This window comes from Cyprinus carpio, chromosome B20 (genome assembly GCF_018340385.1).
Source record: "Cyprinus carpio isolate SPL01 chromosome B20, ASM1834038v1, whole genome shotgun sequence".
Lineage (NCBI taxonomy): Eukaryota > Metazoa > Chordata > Actinopteri > Cypriniformes > Cyprinidae > Cyprinus > Cyprinus carpio.
In genome coordinates, this window is record NC_056616.1 from 3,614,005 (window position 1) to 3,632,881 (window position 18,877).

At 36.1% G+C, this 18,877-nt stretch overlaps 2 protein-coding genes across 2 annotated transcripts in view; one reads left to right on the forward strand and one right to left on the reverse strand.

Moving 5' to 3' along the window:
* Positions 1 to 11,201, forward strand: ndufaf7 (NADH:ubiquinone oxidoreductase complex assembly factor 7). Its single transcript, XM_019075717.2, has 11 exons — positions 1 to 219; positions 362 to 436; positions 2,306 to 2,466; positions 3,098 to 3,178; positions 3,260 to 3,370; positions 5,820 to 6,030; positions 6,135 to 6,193; positions 6,329 to 6,442; positions 7,337 to 7,480; positions 8,057 to 8,230; positions 8,671 to 11,201. Exons 1-11 carry the CDS (start codon positions 177 to 179, stop codon positions 8,872 to 8,874), a joined length of 1,377 nt encoding a protein of 458 aa, XP_018931262.1. The 5' UTR covers positions 1 to 176; the 3' UTR covers positions 8,875 to 11,201.
* Positions 11,143 to 18,877, reverse strand: part of cebpz (CCAAT enhancer binding protein zeta) — a 20,340-nt gene continuing 12,605 nt past the window's right edge. The window contains exons 5-15 of the mRNA XM_042747340.1: positions 17,809 to 17,897; positions 17,664 to 17,717; positions 16,741 to 16,843; positions 16,587 to 16,655; positions 15,014 to 15,080; positions 14,809 to 14,924; positions 14,666 to 14,726; positions 13,453 to 13,649; positions 12,287 to 12,357; positions 11,753 to 11,834; positions 11,143 to 11,561 (exon numbers count right to left, since the gene is read on the reverse strand). Coding sequence (XP_042603274.1) covers positions 11,416 to 11,561; positions 11,753 to 11,834; positions 12,287 to 12,357; positions 13,453 to 13,649; positions 14,666 to 14,726; positions 14,809 to 14,924; positions 15,014 to 15,080; positions 16,587 to 16,655; positions 16,741 to 16,843; positions 17,664 to 17,717; positions 17,809 to 17,897 — 1,055 coding nt within the window. The 3' untranslated portion in view covers positions 11,143 to 11,415. The remainder of the gene's footprint in view (positions 11,562 to 11,752; positions 11,835 to 12,286; positions 12,358 to 13,452; positions 13,650 to 14,665; positions 14,727 to 14,808; positions 14,925 to 15,013; positions 15,081 to 16,586; positions 16,656 to 16,740; positions 16,844 to 17,663; positions 17,718 to 17,808; positions 17,898 to 18,877) is intronic.

Consider the following 18,877-nt stretch of genomic DNA (forward strand, 5'->3'; position numbering starts at 1 on the left):
GACTGGCATTAAAAAAACATTTATTCAACAATGATTAGAGCAATACTAGACTATGGATGTATGGCACACGGATCAGCGACTTAGTAACAGTTGGGTTGTACATGGAGGAGCTGAAGTAAACTCGTAGAAACATCGAAAGCTTGATAGGTCAAGTCTCTGATCCAGTGCCTTAGTAGATGGCGGTAATGCTCAATTTGTGTCTGCGATTCGCCAATCAAAGTGAGTAAGAAGAAGAAGAAGAAGCTTAACCTCGACCAATCAGAATAAAGGACTTGTGACAGCGTGTTGATATTTTGTAAATGTAGCCCGTTAATGTTCATTCCCATGATTATTGTTTTATGATTTCGATGTTTTTATACAGTCTATGATTTCGACGCATCTAATAAGGCGAGCAGCATGAGGACTCTACTGTGGCTGAAGCGGCTAATGCCAGAAGGTGAGATTAGTTTATTTTAATCGAAGTCATGATCTCACTACGTTGCATGCTTAGCTCTGCGAGTGTCACTCATCCTCGGCGGAACTAAAACAGTTCTTAACTTCTGCCATTCAGATCAAATAACTGTTAAATACTCGTACGGAAAATACACCGCTATAGTAGGCTGGTGTACATATGCTACTCCGAAGCTTGTGTCAAATAAATAAATACAAATGTAAAAAAATAAAAATAAAAAATTAATTAGTTAAACACGAAAGATCACATAACTGTCACATAATTCCATATTTTCCTTACAACAATACAATTGCATGAACACACGGCCATGAATGGCAAGCCAAACGACCACCGTGGTCAGGATTTTCGCTAAATCGTAAATTACATTCAGTTTGGTTTTCACCAAACGCTATCGATGCCCTCAGGACACTTGAACATTAGAGTACACGTCGTATTGGATTATTCTGTGATAAAACTTCTTACCAGGTTTTACTTTATTACTACTGTTGCTGTATTTTTGTAAACCGGGTCTATGTGTCTTGTGTACTGTGGACTGCCCTTACGCGAAGAATAAATATTTTCTAATGTAATGATCAATATATTAAATGACATAACAGTATATTAGAAATTGTGCAGAATAATTAATTGTTTAAATATATTACAATATATTGAATAATACAAAAGGAATTGCCACTTTCATGTATTGAAAAATATGTGAAAATATATTTACTTATCACAATATATGTAATTTTATATTCAGTAATACACTTTAAAATATATATAGTAATATATATAGAATATATATGTGATAAGATATGTTACTGCTTGTGTAAAAATAAATTGAACATATTTATTAATGCAGTATACACACATACATGTAAATATATATTTCTTATATTTAATAATCATTTATGATATAAATGTTTCATATTTTAAAATGTAGCTGGATTACAACAGCATAAGCACACCTGCTCATAATAAAGCACTTAGTGAACAGTCTATCTCTGTGCTGAAAAGGGCACAGCCATTACTTTTTAAATAAAGTAACATAATTTGACAGAGTTTGGCCAATGGTCTTCCTAACCACAGGCTCTACACTGCACAGTGGTAACCCCACAAACTTACACATACCAGAAACCCTTTTACATTTCAAAATAATACAACATTAAACACTAAAAATCTCCCCCTATATTAATATTGAGCAAAAACTCATGACATAACACTTAATTTTAAAATGTTTACTCTCCTTTAACAGTCCGAAGCAAAGCATGCTGGGAACTAGAGATCTGCTTTAACTTATTGTGTGTATGTGTGTGTATATATATATATGTATGTATATGTATATATATATAGATATATGTGTGTGTGTGTACATATACAGTCATATATTGTCAATGCATATATTGCTGTATATTGAAAAATATATGCTCTATTTTCCAATATATGGTAATATATTGTGTAATATGTATATTCTCATATAGTTTTGTTCCGTAAGTGTGCCTTGTCCTTGAGGCACATTAGTTAATTTCACCTAAAAGTGACAATTTAGTCATTATTATTGCTCTGATGGTGTTTTAATGCTGTATGACCTTTTTTTTTTTCAGACCACAAAAGGACTTTTTTTTTTTTTTAAAACGTCCCACTTGTAAGCCTACTTATCTATATAATTGCTGCAAACAGTGACCAGCTTCAGGCTTTATCACAGAATGATTACATACAACTTTTGGCATATTTTCCATGTGTTCTGAAAGCTTACAATAGGGTCTGATGGAAACTAAACCAAAATTTAATTTGACGATGCTGTGGTGAATAGCCCCACAGTCACTCAGGCTTCAGATATGTAAATGAGTAATGATGCAATGGTGTCTGTTGTAGTGCGGTGGACCATGTGGCAAAACAGATTCTGCTCAGACTCTTCCATCCAGAGACTGGAGTCAAACTCATCCATCCGTAAACATCTTATCTCCAAAATTACTGCCACGGGTCCCATTTCAGTCGCTGAGTACATGAGGGAGGCACTCACCAATCCAGTGGCGGTATGTATCATGTCACATTTACTTTTTGTACTGTATATTATAGAACTGTTAAACTTTTTGTGTCCTTACAATTAGCGCTGGGTAAAAAAAACAGCTTTTCACATGAATCACAGTCCTTATTTAAATGATATTGGTTATTAAAATCCCAAGACATATATATTATAATTATTATTATTTTATATATATATATATTTATATATAAATTATATATTATTATTATATATATATATATTTATTTATTTATTTCTGTGGATGAATGTAATTTTTTTGGTTGGGCTACTTGATCATGTAAAAATTGATGTATGTATTGATTACTTTAACCTCGTTCCAGTGTTTGAAAATTTGGATTATTCTAAATGAGCAGCCGCATACCTGAGGCTAGTCATTTGCAATATGAGCATGCTGAGATGGAACGATCAAAAATCTCCTAATGCATGTAATTTTTTTTTAGAAGCTGGTCATTTTGTATGCAAAGTTTTTTTGTAGTCTTTTGCCTTTTAATTCATATGGATTATATTAATGTCCATGCAAACACATACCATCCACCCCCAACTTGTAGACATTATAAGAGGTAGTTAGATAGCAAGCGCTCTTCCACCGAAGACCAAAAATGTGTTGTTTGCCTTTTTAGGGATATTACGTGAAAAATGACATGCTTGGAGCAGGTGGTGATTTTATTACGTCACCAGAAATCAGTCAAATTTTCGGAGAGGTAAGCATGGTTTTGAATAAAATGACGACTGATACCTACAATCATATTTATTTTATGACCGTTATATATGGTCTTCCACAGCTGTTGGGTGTCTGGTGTGTCAGTGAGTGGATGGCGGCTGGGAAATCCAACATGTTCCAGTTAGTGGAGCTCGGACCAGGTAGAGGCTCATTGGCCAGTGACATCCTGAGGGTAAATACTCCAATGAACACCCCATCACCTGTTAGACTGTAATTGTCTGGTAGAGGAAGAGAAAATGTACTAATATTGGCTCCTTTGGTAAATTTGAGCAAACAGGCTGTGGAAAAATCTATCATCTTGGTCTTTCATTTTATTTTCACTCACTTTTATTTAAAGTGAAATTGTGTGTCACTGATGCTTAAAGGGATAGTTCACCCCAAAATGAAAATTCTGTCAATAATAACCCTTTTTTCATTCCAAACACGTAAGACCTCCATTCATCTTTAGAACACAAATTAAGATATTTCTGATGAAATCTGAGAGCTCTCTGACCCTCCCATAGACCGCAACACAACTGCAATGTTTCCGGTCCCAGAAATGTAGCAGTGGCATCCATGTGACATCAGCGGCTCAACTTCAAATTTGTGACGCTACGAGAATACCTTTTGGGTGTAAAACCCCCCCACCAAAAAAACAAAATTTTATTAACAATTATTCTAACCCTAACCCTAATCTCTAAAATGGCAGAAGACGTCTATTTGCATTTGTTTTCTTCATTCATACAGTTTGAAAAGGCTGAAGTGAATCACAAGGGTGTTTATAGTGGGCTGTGTTTACATTAATCTCGCTTCATTAAAGCATAAAAGCTGAGGTGCAATTACATTTAACCACTAACATGACTCTTAAAACTAAGATCAGAATCAATTCCAGAGAGAATCGCAATTCATTCAGATAATCTCAGAATCGCGATGCATAGATTTATTGTCCCAACCCTAGCTTTTGCCAGCTTTCCTTCGATCTGTACTTACTGCTCGGGTGCCTTTCTCAGTCCAGCATGATGTATGATGCAGCCTGCTGTCCATGCCCTAGCCCTTGGGGATGAGGTTATGTGGGCATGGGCTCATCCTGTGGTACGGGGCTGCTGACCTGCTTACTGGTTGAGAGGTGCCCTCCAGCAGTCGCCGGTTCGTTGCCTTGCTCCAGGGAATTGTTGCCACTCTCTCTCCAGCATCACAAGCACATGCTGCTTCTGACAGCTCCACTGCTTCAATAAGGTCAGCCAGGGTGGCAGGCTGTCAATAACTTGGGTAGCAGTAGGATTGCAAGTTAAGAGCCTGAGGTGAGCGAGCCGGATCAATTAAGCAGCCTGTGTCCGCACCCTTATTTGCTCATACGACCAGTCATGAAACTGCTGGGAGACAGGAGACAGCCCCACTCTTGCCAGGATTTCTTTTTTTAACATCTCATAACGCTCGCTCTATGGGGGCTTCATCGCTGTGCTTCCTCTGTAAGAAAGGATGCAATAATGCGGTCTCACTCCTCCCTCTCGCCCCTCTCTCACCTCAAACGTGTGGAGGTATGCCTCCATATCATCCTGTTTGGTGAGTAGCTGATGCGCTTGAAAGGGGGGATCTGGGAGAGAGGTTTGTCCTACTGCCCCTCATCCTTGAACTGCTGCTGGTGGATCGTAATCTCAATGAGCCATCTGATGATTTCTTCCATGTCGAGTGAGAATTTATGTGTGTAATTTAAAGGTATGTTGGTTCCAAAAACGCATCTGGGAGTAAGTTCATTTAACCCAGAGTATGTTTCTGGTTAACATGCAAGACATTCTCATTCAGTGACGAATCGACAAGTCACTATGAAAACAGACGCTAAGAAAAAGCACGCCATGCTACTTCTTACTTCTTCTGTACAAAGGCCATTTGCATACTTGATTCATATCACCACTGAACTGGTGGTTGTGCAATCATTTTCCTTTTTTTTTTGTTTAATTTTTAATCCTTGAGAATAAGAATTATATTGTTTGTTTGATGCTAATTATATAATAAGTCATATTAGATATGTATTTTTTATTATAGAAATACATCATAGAAAATGGCAATCCATGATGTGTGAGATATACTGTATATAATAAATTAAACATTACTTGTCATAAGTGTTTTATTATTTATACAGATAACTATTATATATGCCAAAAAATAAATATAGTAACCATATTAGTGCTTATATTAGTGCATTTAACGTATTATATTACATAACTATATTGTAATAATATATAAAATTGTGTATAATCTGTCATGCCCACTAGAGTCTCGCTGAAGTGAACTAACCCTGAAACATAACCTACTCCGGAGCAAGTTATGTTCAGAGAACAAGTTGCTATGGCTACTTACATACACTGAAAGTTCCATGTTTTTGGAATCAAAAGCTGAGTTTATCTGCTTACTTACCAAATAACCTCCTTTCTGGAATACCCCCTGAACAGATAAATTAATTGTTTAAATCATTACAGTGTACCTTGTGAGGATAAACTGCAAAGACTTTTTTCACTGCAAGGTTTGCTTTTATTTACCAAAGGTGACAATCAGCGAAGGGTGCTGTGTAATATACTATTGCATATCCCAAGTGTGGGGATACTTTGAATTGTTATATAAACAAGTGTGTTCATATGTAACAGGTCTTCAGTCAGTTGAAAACTGTCCTGGGTGAGACGGATATCTCTGTTCATCTTGTGGAGGTCAGCCCAAAGCTGAGCCAGTTTCAGGCTGAATGTCTAACTGGAGATAATACACAGCCCAGTGATGGTGATCAGCCTGTTTACCGCAGTGGCACCACACGTACAGGCCTGCCGATATACTGGTATCGCAGGATAGAGGACATCCCAAGAGGTACGGATGCATCAGACTGTCCTGTCATGTAATCGCACAAACTCTAGTTGATGGGAAATGATGCTCTTAGTTTGTTGTAGCTAAAGTCTGCTTTCCTTTGCCAGGTTTTAGTGTCTTCCTTGCCCATGAGTTTTTTGACGCTATACCCATTCACAAGTTTCAGGTACATCAGACTATTAACTTCAGTATTCACATGAAATATTACAAATCTTAGGATAAATTCATTTTTAATAAGTTTTTCAAACATGAACATTAGCATTACTTTACAGGCCAAAATGAATTTTTCTTTTTCGTTTAGAGAACCGAGAAAGGCTGGCGGGAGGTGATGGTTGATATTGATCCTGAAAGTCCAGATAAACTGAGATTTGTGGTTTCTCACAGTCCTACGCTGGCCTCCAGCATTCTTATACAGGTGAGTTCCTCCTCTTTTGTTAACATTGTCATGTGGCTGATCACAGGCAGCTGATGGGAAGACATGCATTGTTAATTTTACAATTTTAATTCTATAGTACATTTAAAAATAACAGCAATGCTTTCCAAAGTAGTAAGGTTAAATGGAAATATATAAAATAATATAATAAATAAATATAAAATATGTAGAGTCACACAACACTTTAACAACAATTAACATATTGCATATGCTGGCTAAAGAAGTGACACCTGCCAGTCAATTTCTGACTCCCTGGAGCGGTGTAACTGTCAAAAAACCCATCAGCTGTTAAAGGTGCTGTATGTAGGATTGACACCAAGTGGCTGAACTAGGTATTGCAGTCCAAATTCAAAATATTGGAGAGGGTTTTTTTCACCAGTCCCCTCCTCCTCAGACTTGACACACATGCAGGTTGCCAGATTGATGACACCAACAGGAACGAGTGCACATGACGATGAATGAAATGAAATACACTGTGTTTTCGGCCAACTGGCAACCCGGGGTGCTGAAATACAATTTGGTGAACTGGCAGTGGGCGGGTTTCACAAACCAAAACAGAGACCTACATTGCAGCCCGAAACGCACATTTTCAAAGGAGAATAACTGACTGTAGCATTGTTTTCCAGATAAACAAGTATGTTAACTTAGCATGGTTCTTAAATATCTGCAAACATATTATGGTATTTTTAGTCGAGTCAAAAACTTGACATACAGCACCTTTAAATATCATAAGAGGGATGACCCCTATAGATGCTCATTTCAAAATATCTAAAAAATATCAGATAATTTTGTTGTGTTTTAAAAAGATTTCTTGGTTTCATCATCTTGGGCATCCTTGTTTTTCACTGACTGAACCCTGTAAATTATTCTTTTTAGAAAGATGAAAACAGACAGCATGTGGAAGTATGTCCAGAAGGTGGAGTCATTGTTCAGAAACTGGCCAATCGGATTGCAGAGGACGGAGGTGCAGCCTTGATTGTAGACTATGGACATGATGGAACAAAAACTGATACTTTCAGAGTAAGTGCCATAATAGTCATCTCTCTCAGGCTTTCTAATGCTTATTCCGTCCACAATATATCTGTTTTATTTCCTATGGCTATTCTGTTTTTTCCCCACTTAACCTGTTGGTAACAGTGTACCATCATGCTATTTGATGAAAAATGAAGAAAAGAACAGCCGAGTCTCATTTACACTAGTGAAGGAAAGATCAGATTATTTTACCGGCTCTCTTTTCGATCTCATTCAGCAAAAGCAGCAAATACTTATTAATATTTATATATAACAAGTCATTTAAAATGTTAAGTTCTCAGTAAATGCTCACATACCCAATCTTGTTCCAGTGAAACAGGAAGTCATGCTTTACTATTTAAGTGTTCAGAATCACTCAGGTAAACTTAAAAATGTAAATATAAAAAGGAATGTACTCCCCAGAAAGTTCTGTTCCATTGATTGAGTGTACTGTAGATTTACATTCATTTTACAAACGTTGGCCCAAAATCCATCCACTGATTCCACATGAGACTGATCTGTTTTCTGAAATTTGGGTCAGGCAGTCACCGTATTTTGTTGTTAAAAAGGTCATTTCTGTGGCAGGGCTTTAAAGGCCATCAACTCCACAATGTCTTGGATGCACCTGGCATGGCAGACTTGACAGCAGATGTTGACTTCAGTTACCTGAGGAAAATGACAGGAACTGAGGTGACCTGCTTGGGACCCATCACACAAAGATCCTTCCTGAAGAACATGGGTATTGACTCACGCTTGCAGGTGAGAAAGACAATACTGATGTCTGTGTGCTTCCTCCAAAAACATTCTGAGCAAAGTTTTGAGTTAAAGGCTGGTGGAAAACATTTTAAGGTTTTAAGTCATTTTTTAAAAAAGCTGTTCTTTTGAACTTTGTATTCATCAAAGAATCCTTTAAAAAATGAATATGAGTCTGTACACACACCTAATCATGTTAAGGATAAATACTTTGTATATTTGAAATGAAACTGTTGTTTGTATGTATATGTGTACCTACTTAATATTCTGGGAACAAATTTGTACCCAGAAGTGAGCTAAAAATCTTCCCAAAACCTAAAAAAAAAACTGGTGTTGTATCAGCTGATCCTTTATGTACCTTCCTGAAATACTTGTGTTTTAACCCTTTGTTTTGGATAAGATGTTGTTTTAACTCTTGATATTTGCTTTGTCGCGTTCCGCTTTAGGTCCTCTTGAGGAACTGTCCTGACCCCTCCACCAGAGCGCAGCTCGTCCACAGCTATGACATGCTAATTAACCCTGACAAAATGGGACACAGGTTTCAGTTCTTCTCTGTGCTTAATCGAGGTCGGCTGGCTCAGTATAGAGGAATGCAGAAGAACACCGCACCATTGCCAGTGGCTGGTTTTGCTGAGCTGGACATCCAATGAAAAGACAGTAAATGGACATAATGTAGCAGCATTCACGTTTAACTACACAACCAGATGTAATCCTGTGCTACAGATGTGCATTGGACTGTGCTGATTGTCCGGATTAGGTGAAATATATATTTTATTGTTTGATGGTCTCCATAAAAAAAAAAAAGAAAAAAAGCATGATTTATTGCTGCACAGATTGCATAAAGGTAGGTGACATGACATGTAGTTTTACTTTCCTTATTGAAACCCACTGTTTTTCACCTTGTATTTTAATTGTGTGAGGAGTTTTATCAGAGACCGCCCGGTCTGATACAGTGGTTCTCAGCTCTAGTCCTGGGAACCCACCACTTTGCATTTTTGCGTTTCCCTTATTTGACACACAATACTCTGTTCATGGAGCTGATAATCTGAATCAGGTGTATATAATAAGGAAGAGTGGGTTCTCAGGTCCAGAGTTGAGAACCACGGTATTAGACCTCTCTGAGGTCGATATATGGTCTTATATTTGAAGCAGTTAATGTTAACTATTTTACAAGCCAAAAAAGGGAGGCAATGGCAGGAAATAAGAAAGATGTTTCCTTATTGAATACTCTTGGTATCGTCTTTTTCTTTAGTTTGACCAATACTGCCTCCATCTCCCAACGTCTAGTTGTAGGCCTTCCAAAAAGTGTCTAAGCTGCTTCAGCAGTAAAGGGAGGGAGAAATCCTATTTGCCAGACTCTTGAAATTAAATGTTTAACAAGACACAAGAAAGAGTGTTTAATAGAGCAGTGTTTCCCAACCTTGATTATGAAGGCACACCAACATCACACACTCTGGATGTCTTCCTCAGGTGACCCATCAGTGTCAGGTCTTGGAGTCTCCACTATCAAGTTGTTGGGTTATATCAGGTCTGTTTGATTATGAAGAGTTTAAAATGACCCCCTATACCCTCATTAACTGTACCGAGTTGTGAAAAGTAGTTGTCATCTCTTTTGAAAAACTGGAACAGGTCTTTCTAACAAAAATGTGCAGTTCCTTTTGGGTCACAATTGTTGCATCAACATCCAGCTGCTTAATTTTTGAGAAGACAACTTTCATTTTTCAAGTTCAAAAATATGCGAGACTTGAGTGGATCTGAATAATGACAATAGATCTTCAATAGAGCTGCTTATAGCCAAACTGAACTCGTTTCATAATGAACAAATGTTATTGAACTGAACCGAACCAACAATGAACTTTCTGGAGCAGAATAATGACACCATTGTCTTGCCATAACTGCTTTACAGCAGAATTTATATCTCATTTTTCATTTGCATCATTGATTCTATTATTTTCCCTGTTAAACTCCCTTAAGCTGATTTGTATAAAGCGCTGTAAAAAGATGACTCAGCTAGATCTTAAGTACGCACAAGTTTTAAACTGATGACCAATAATTCAGTGATTACATTTTTAAATCAAGAAGTGTACTGTTAAATCTCCACAATAAAGCTGTGATAATCTGCTGTTAGGGGGATGATAATAAAACATAATTAAACAAGCCAATAATCAAACCAAGATTGCCTAAACCCAATATTTTTGGCTTTGTTAGTAATGTTTAAGGGGTTTATTCCTCTCCAAATAACCATCAAGCCAAATGTATCTGTTAGTGATGGGGAATATCTGCTTTCGCCGGCTTTTCATGTGGCCCTCTTCTTGCTGTGTAAACAAGATAAATGATCGTAATAGTTTTCATAATGATCTTCACAGAAAAATGAATTGTGCTGAGATCCTCATGAGAGGTGAATCAAATTCACATTGCCCACGTTTCATGTAACTGGCTCCAGACGTCACACTATCAGGTGCATGTTGTTTCAGGTTATGTCTCTTGTACTGTTGAAATGATGATTGTAAACTGTGGAAACTGTAGTAGTCTTATTTCATTCATCTCTAGTTTTGTTAAAGAGAGGGAGTTTGAGAGTCTTTATTTCATAATTTTATGTTTTATTTCCAGGGCCCTGTTTTCAGCTGCTATTAAGATCAAGATTACACTGGTGTTTTAATTTATATCAGGTCTGCTTCTAGGGCTGCCGCAAACAGAGCTGCTGCAAAGTTTTGTACTTGTATATTTATCTGCTTTTTAAAATATTGTGATGCAATGGAAAAAAATTTGCTGCCATATTTCATATGCTCAGAAAATGAATGCTGTAGGTTCACACTAGAACTGGTGGAAGAATATTGTGCTCGATATGTTTACTGATGCCCACTGACTTGAACAATTCTGTTTGTGATGACTAACAAAAAACACCGGAAAACATTAGATAGTACACAAGATATTAACATTTTAAAACAATAAAGCATAAAACAAAGCATTTTCTAAACTATGGATGAACCCTGGATTTAATACAACACTGCAAACGCCTGAAACATCCAATACTGACTAAACCACATTACAACTAGTATATTTTAGAAACATTCCATAGCATTCCCCCCATCACATATATACAGGAATCTAAGGCACAGGTGAAGCAGATCAGGAGGTCTGGTCCACCAAGTGGGAGAAAGAGATTATAAACTTATTCTAGTTTCTGGTCATCACTTCTTCCTTTTGACACTCTTCAGCTTTTTGGCCATTCCGAACTTTCTCTTGTTGAACATGGCCTTTTTCCGTCGCAGAGTTTTGACATCTCTACCTTGAATCCAGTCATTCCGTTTAACTTCCCACTTCAGCTGCTTGACATCTGATTGAAGAGACACAGGAGAATGAGGGAAGATTTCACTCCACAAAAGCAGCAAATCTAAAGTTTCTTTCAACAGATTTCACTCACAGAAACCGTTTGAGGCTACTGAACAGTTTGGATTGATAAAACATTACTCTTTATTGTTGTGTATGAACTCAGTTTTCTTTGGGAAATCTATTTTCAGCACTCACCAGCTTTGTCCGTATTGGCCATTGCATTCATATCACTGTTTTCAAACTTCAAGCTCGTGTTTTCTTCCAGCAAACAGCCAAACTGTTAAAAAAAAAAATAAAAAAAATATATATTTTCATTCAGCTGCATTTTTGTTATTGAGGTGCTTAAAATCTCCTCTCTTCTGAGGTGATGTGCAAATGTGTCTAATTACTAAGAATTATTTACAAATGCACATTTAGTCTATAAATTTACTCATTGTATATATAAAATGGCACATATTTGGTGTAGGAATAACTAGCTAAGCACTTCCATCATAACTGTGGGTGGAGTCACCCTGCTTTAACTGGAGACTTGTTAAAGTGGTACTAATCAGCCACTGACATGTAAAGAGGGTGAAATCAGAGTGATACAAAACATGAAAGTAGCTCTGTTTCAACAGGAAAACAGAGAAATACACCGTTTTAGTATTTTTAAAATACTATAGTCTTTATAAAAACTTTAAATATGTTGTGAAGTGTAACATTGTTTCATTCAGCCCATAAATCATCTACCTCTTCAGCTGATGCAAACACTGACTGGTCCTCCATTTTTCCTTTCTTTTTCTTCTTTGCAGGTTGAGCACCTTTTGGATGATGCACACACACACACACACACACACACACACAGGAAACAATTGATTCAGTGGATTGGGAAAAAAGTAGGGGTGAATCTTACCAAAACACTGAAGAAAAAAAATGGATGAGGAAAAAAGCAAAAACAAATACACAAAATCCTGTAGAGTTCAGTTCCAACACTAATCAAACACCTGAACCGGCTAATTAATCAGAACTGGCAAAGTGCTATAATTCAATACTTTGTTCCAGGGCCATTTATTCTGCTTATACCATGGTTACTGTACCACATGGATACAATAAAAAAAAATGGTTTCATTGTCGAAATTAAAACAGAAAGGTTGCTGTATAAACAAAAACTTATATCACAAGAAAAGCTTCAATTGTAAATACTACGAAAAACCCCTCCGAATACTATAAAATATTTTATTGAATGTGATAATGTATCAAAAGTGAAACAACTTTATACCTAAAATTTTAAGCTGCAATAGTTTTAAATGAAAACCAATTCTGACTATTATTTACTCATGCAATATATTATTTTTATAATACCTTTGATTTGAGTGAATGTGGTCTAATAAAGCCATTCTTTAATCAGCAGGTGATTTCGTGTTACTTTCATCTGTCTTGCTAGTGCTATTGTTTGGTGCAAGTGTGAACTAAACTAGTTAAGTAAATGCATGTGGCACAGAGAGAAGGCTGCTTTAATGTAACTGATCTTCCAATATACAAATGTTTTCATAACAACATGAGCCAATTAAAATGAAGAAAATTATCAATGTTACTGATATTCAAAATGGTAAGCAAGCGCTGCTTTGTTTGTCCTTTTGAATGACGAATATTTACTATTGAGAGCTGCTGATACAGAGAGTCAATTCCTCTCACGCAGGCACAGAACGTGTTAGTTTGCAGCTGGTTGTAGTCTGAGCAGTGGATTCAAGTGCAGCTTTTTTTGATCCAGACGCTGCTGATGCGAGGCGACTACACCTTCGGCTTTTGTCGCTGTTAGTTCTTTGAAGTCAGCCTTTAGATCTTTTCCATTTCTCATCTTTGACATTACACAGAAATACTTATTTTTAATTTTGATAATGAAAGATTTGACAGACCTGCATCATCCTCATCATCATCATCATCTTCTTCTTCTATGTCCATAAACTCTCCACCTTCATCCTCAAGTTCATCTTCAAAGTCTTCATCCATGCTGCCCAAAGAGACCTCCTCATCATCAAGATCATCTTCATCATCATCGTCAGAATCTTCTCCGTCTTTATCTCGACCTTTCTTGGACTTTGGCATCACATTGCTGCAACAAAGATAGTTTGGCCACCATTTATATGTGGTGGTAAATACAACCCAGTCACATGTGAAACTCGTCACTCATCAATGTGTGACCACATTAATGTCACAAATAGAACATTTAATAATTCATAAAATGCATTTCAACAGATCATGCGCATGTTTATTTATGATGTCATTTTTTGGCACATCGATTCCCTTATAAAGAGCCCTGCATGACATGTTGAAAAATATAACAGCCGTGAATTAACTGATCACTTTTCATTTAATCGTTCCTTCAAAAAGACTATTTATTTGTTCCTATGATTTATCTTAAAAAAAAAAAAAAAAAAAAAAAAAAAAAAATGTGGCTGAATGAAAAACAAAGGTTTTACTTGAATTGTAAAGAACTCTTGAGTTTGAACATGAGGACGTTATTAATCCATAACCATCCCTTCTTTTTGGTTTCATTGTTTTAGCTAAATCATAGCTATGTTTTATTTATTTGTTTCTCATTTAATAGGGGATGAAATATTATAACATTTGTTTAAACTAAAATGATGGGAAAAAACTAAACATCTTTTTCTCACATCACGTGCAGGAGTAGTTATCTGTTACCTGTTAAAAAGGACAATCTAAAAAATCTAAAATACAGTGAAGTATAAAGTAAAAGACAGTAAAAGCTCACAGTCTTGACATTTACTATGCTGCTTGAATTCATTCTAAATAAATGCATGCAAGTTCATAAGTACTAAATTTGCTTCTGTGAATATTATAACTATAGAGTTTTTCTTTTTTATCTGCGGACTGCTACAGTCAAAATCTAGTCCACCATTTGAGTTTGATTATATTGAAAAATATAATTTCATTTGAAAGAATGCATCAAAAGGGTCTTTAATTTGATCTGCTTTCCCTCCACTTTTTATTTTCTTCCATACTAGCTCCTTATCAACCAGGACATAAGAAAATGGTGCTTTCGACCACACCTGCAGTGTCATTACTACACGTGATGAAGTATGACGGTGTAAACCGTACTGGACATACCCTGCAAAGTCCAAGTCATCATCCTTGAACTCAGTGAAAAAGCTGTCTCCTTCAAAAGCATCTGAGGAGACAGAATTTTGGTCAGGTTTCTCACATGAAACTTTAAAGAATAAAGAAAAAATGGTGTCAATTTCAGGGCCTACCAAGCACCCGCTCAAATTCATCATCATCAACATCTTCCAAACTCTCGTTGTCCTCGTTTCTTTTTGGTCTTTTCCACCGTGTCTCTGCATAACAACAATCTCGCTTCTTAAAGTACCTGAGTGACACATAACAGCATGTTTACATTGTTTTAGCCCTCTCTTGAATGACGACAGTCATTTGTATTTGATGGATGATTCTACTAACCTGTAGAAGAACACCTCATCCACAGGTATCTGACTTTCCTTTTTGGCCAAATATTCCTCACAGTTCACTGCACAAAAACAAACAAACAAATACTGTATGACTGTTGTTCTTCCTCATAGCCTGTTATAAAACCAGGATGTTATAGTTGTTGGCTCTACAATTTTACGGAAACAAGGCGTTATTTAATTAAAGCCTATATAACCTTTTTGGATATTTTAAGATTTGGTTCCCTGGACTTTCGATGGAAGGACATAAATCTCATTAAAAATGTCTTAATCAAAAGTCTAGTGATTGGAACAATATGAGGGTGAAAAAAATGTCAATTTTAATTTTTGGATGAACTAACCCTTTTAAATCCCAAGATCTATCTTTTAGTCTAAGCCGTTTTCATAAGTTTTCATTTGAGGCCTGATTTTTAGTCTAAGCCGTTTTCATTTGAGGCCTGAGCAAAATTTCAGTAAACATTATTGTGCTCCTCTCATCCAAAATAATCTTACTTTTGATAAAAATCAAAGTCTCAACTTTCAGATTGTTAATTTTCCACACAATTTGTTTTGCCAGTTTAAGTGGCAGCGCAGAGCACTCATGAACCTTCAACTCCCATCTTTTATCTCTAGTTACAGCGCAAAATATAATATACATGACAGTACAGCTTACTGAAATGCATCATGTACCTGTCTTTTAACCACAATTTTTTTTAATTTATTTTTTTAAATAAAACAGCTTGTGTGCCAACTAATGCCACATTTATCTTGGGAAAGATATCCAGTGTTCATAGCTCTGTTTGTTAGCTGGAAAAAATCTTTAGAAAGGAGCTTATTTACCTTTTCTCTTGATTACTGATGAATATTTAAGTGTGAAAAAATCAGTTGAGTTTTTAATGAAAAGTAATGTGCATTTATTAATATTTTTTATTAAATCTTTGCAAAATAAAGCACTCATAAGGTTTGTAGCTTTTTTGTGTGATGATTTCCATTGAAACATTACAGCTGTCATTAGCCAAGATTTCAAACTTAAAAAAAAAAATCTTCCATTTTGGTCAGTAGAAAAGGAAATCTGCCCTTGAGTTATTTCCATACACAAATTTTGAAACAATGCAAATTCTAGATCTTTCACATTCCAGATATCCCTAATCTTTGTAAAATTTGTTGGAGTAACGAAACAATTGAAACTGTCCAGCTTACTAATTTCACAAATTTTAAGAGTATTAAATTAGAAAATATTGGAAAAAACATAAGACAATGCCTTAAATGGAGCAGCTGCTCATCTTATTGGATTGCATGTAAACTCTGTGCATGTATAGTATAGTAGTAAATAACTGCTCACCATCTGAATTAGTGCTGCACGATTAATCGCGTGTGATTATCATGCGCATCTCGTCAGTAAAGCCAGTTCTGTGATTAGTAGTAAATCTACATCACGTGCTTTCAGATGGAGCAGCATTTACTACACAGAGCTGTAGAACACGCATGACATTCACATGCAATATCATCGTGCAGCCCTAATCTGACTTCTATAGTAATTCAACGAATATGCTATAGACATTTTTTTTGGCACAACACACAGGCCTCACCTGGTAATGAATGAATATTGTTTAACATCCTCCTGTTTTTGGGCTGCATCACTGTAGAATCTGTGTTTTCTAGAATGTAAAGGATAAATTTAGCAAAGTGAATAAAGTCACCAGTTCAAGAGTCCAAAGTGGCATTTTGCAGAGTTTTGCTTACGTTTTCCCTTTGTTTGCTTTGGATTCCTAAATACAAAACGATCTAAGAATCGGATAAGTGTGAAGTCCTGAAGCGGATCCCCTGTGTACAGGATGAACTCTCCCTGTGGGTCAAATGAATAATAATAATATTATTAAATTTTGTTAAGACAAACTTTGATGTCCAAAAGTTTAAAGTTGCTTAAAAAGCTGAAGTTTGAAGATTTCAAAGTCATGCAGTCTAAACCTTCCACTCATTTAGGAAGATTAAGCCCTGTTTACACCAAGACAAATGGTTGATGTGATTAAGATTTGAATTTGTTCAGAGTTTGAATCTCTTTTCGGTCAAACTGCAAAAAAAAAAAAAAAAAAAAAAAAAAAAAAAAAAAAAAAAAAAAAAGGCTGCCAAACCAATAAGAGTTTGGTCATGTGCCATGTGCCCTGAGCCACTGCTGTGGTACATCAATTTGGAAATTTGAGGCTCAAACCAAGCACCAATATTTTAACACTAAGATTGACCAAAGCAGATTGATCAGCGCATTCCCAATAATTTACAACGTATGACTTCCATTTAATTTATTACATTTGATCACAATAAGCAGGTAAAAGGCAGTCATGTAAGTATTCAGCTATTAATACAAGTACCCTCAGACATGACAAAGAATCGTAAGTCAACATCTCATATTGCATCAAGATCTATTCATGTTGTGTTGTTTCGAGGTTTGTTATAATCTGAAACATATGTTGCAAGTAACAATATATCCAGCTTTCAATATATTGTGCACAGTTGCATCACTACATAAGCACAGAAACTCAATTGGTAAATCTGAAACCTTCTGAAGAGACAAAATTACTTAGCAACTGATTATTGTTTTGATTTCTTAGTACCATTAGCATAGTACCATTTTGACCTCAGACTGAATTTAAACAAAAGAAAGTTGTTACCTGCAATAAAGTCTTAGCAAAAAGAGCCACGGAGGGATGGAAATGAAAGGACAGCTGAAAGAAATAACACTCACTTGGTCACGATGTCAGAGTACAGATCACAGCGATAAAGAGAAGAATGGAAAGACAGTATTAGGCTCGTTACCTTCTGCAGTTCCCAGAGGGCCGTGTGATCTGCCCCGCAGTATAAAGGGTTTCTGTTCATGGGGTCATACGTCACCTTATTTAAACTACCTGAAGACCAGAAAGGTTTGCAATGAAGAAAAAGGCTCATAAAAAAGTGGCATGTGGAGGCAGCTTTATAAAATCAGTAGGCATGTCACAATAACACAGACAATAAATTGAACCAGAAATCATTGTGATAAATGTATGACATTGTTATTTTAAGACCATTTTATGTCACTGATATAATGATAACGTAACAGCATAAGAAATCAAGTACAATCTTTCAAAGAGAACTGGAATGTCAAAAAAGTAAATATTTAAATCTAGGAATGGCCAGGGGTAACTATGTACTGAAGTACTTCGAAGTGATCGCAATGACTGATCAGGAAAATGCATAGCCACGGGAACATATTTTATCTGGGGGGTGCTGGGGGATTTTTGACAAAATCCTAATATTAAACAGCCCAAACTCATACATAAAAACACAAGAAAAGAAAACATTATTATAACAAACAAAAAATAGTTCTTCTAATAATATATTTAAATAAACAATCCCTTAATAAATATATTATTTAAGGGATTTTATTAATATTAACATTGCTGATACACAAAAGTTTTGGTCAGTGCACTTTGGCGAATTCTGTCATCAGAAACAACAGTGATGTGCATGCACTGCAGACAACATCACTGATTATAACAGCGTTAAAAATATATAATGCAGTTAATGCAGGGGCGGGGCGAAGGTTGGCCACCCCACTCACAACTAATGCTTCGGTCTCTTTTTTGTGACCAGAATTTCATTTATTTTAGACGCAGAACGAGAAAGTCTTTTATATATTTATGCTATATACAATATATTTATGTTATATGCAATAAATGCCCTTTGATGTGGCACGACAGATCGCTGTATAAACGCCTCAGTTCTGATGCCAGCGCGGCACGCGAATGAGCGCGTTCATCCCTTCCTCTTAATTACTAGTTTTAACGGGAAATATATCTCACCCCTAAAGTAATCGCTCAATTAGTGTTTCAACTGCGGAAAGACGTCA

Excerpts from the sequence above, each read along its gene's own strand:
- ndufaf7 (XM_019075717.2), top strand. The coding sequence starts at position 177 with ATGGCGGTAATGCTCAATTTGTGTCTGCGATTCGCCAATCAAA. Across the intron at positions 3,179-3,259 it reads TCAGTCAAATTTTCGGAGAG|CTGTTGGGTGTCTGGTGTGT; the intron begins GTAAGCATGGTT and ends GGTCTTCCACAG. Across the intron at positions 7,481-8,056 it reads CAAAAACTGATACTTTCAGA|GGCTTTAAAGGCCATCAACT; the intron begins GTAAGTGCCATA and ends TTTCTGTGGCAG.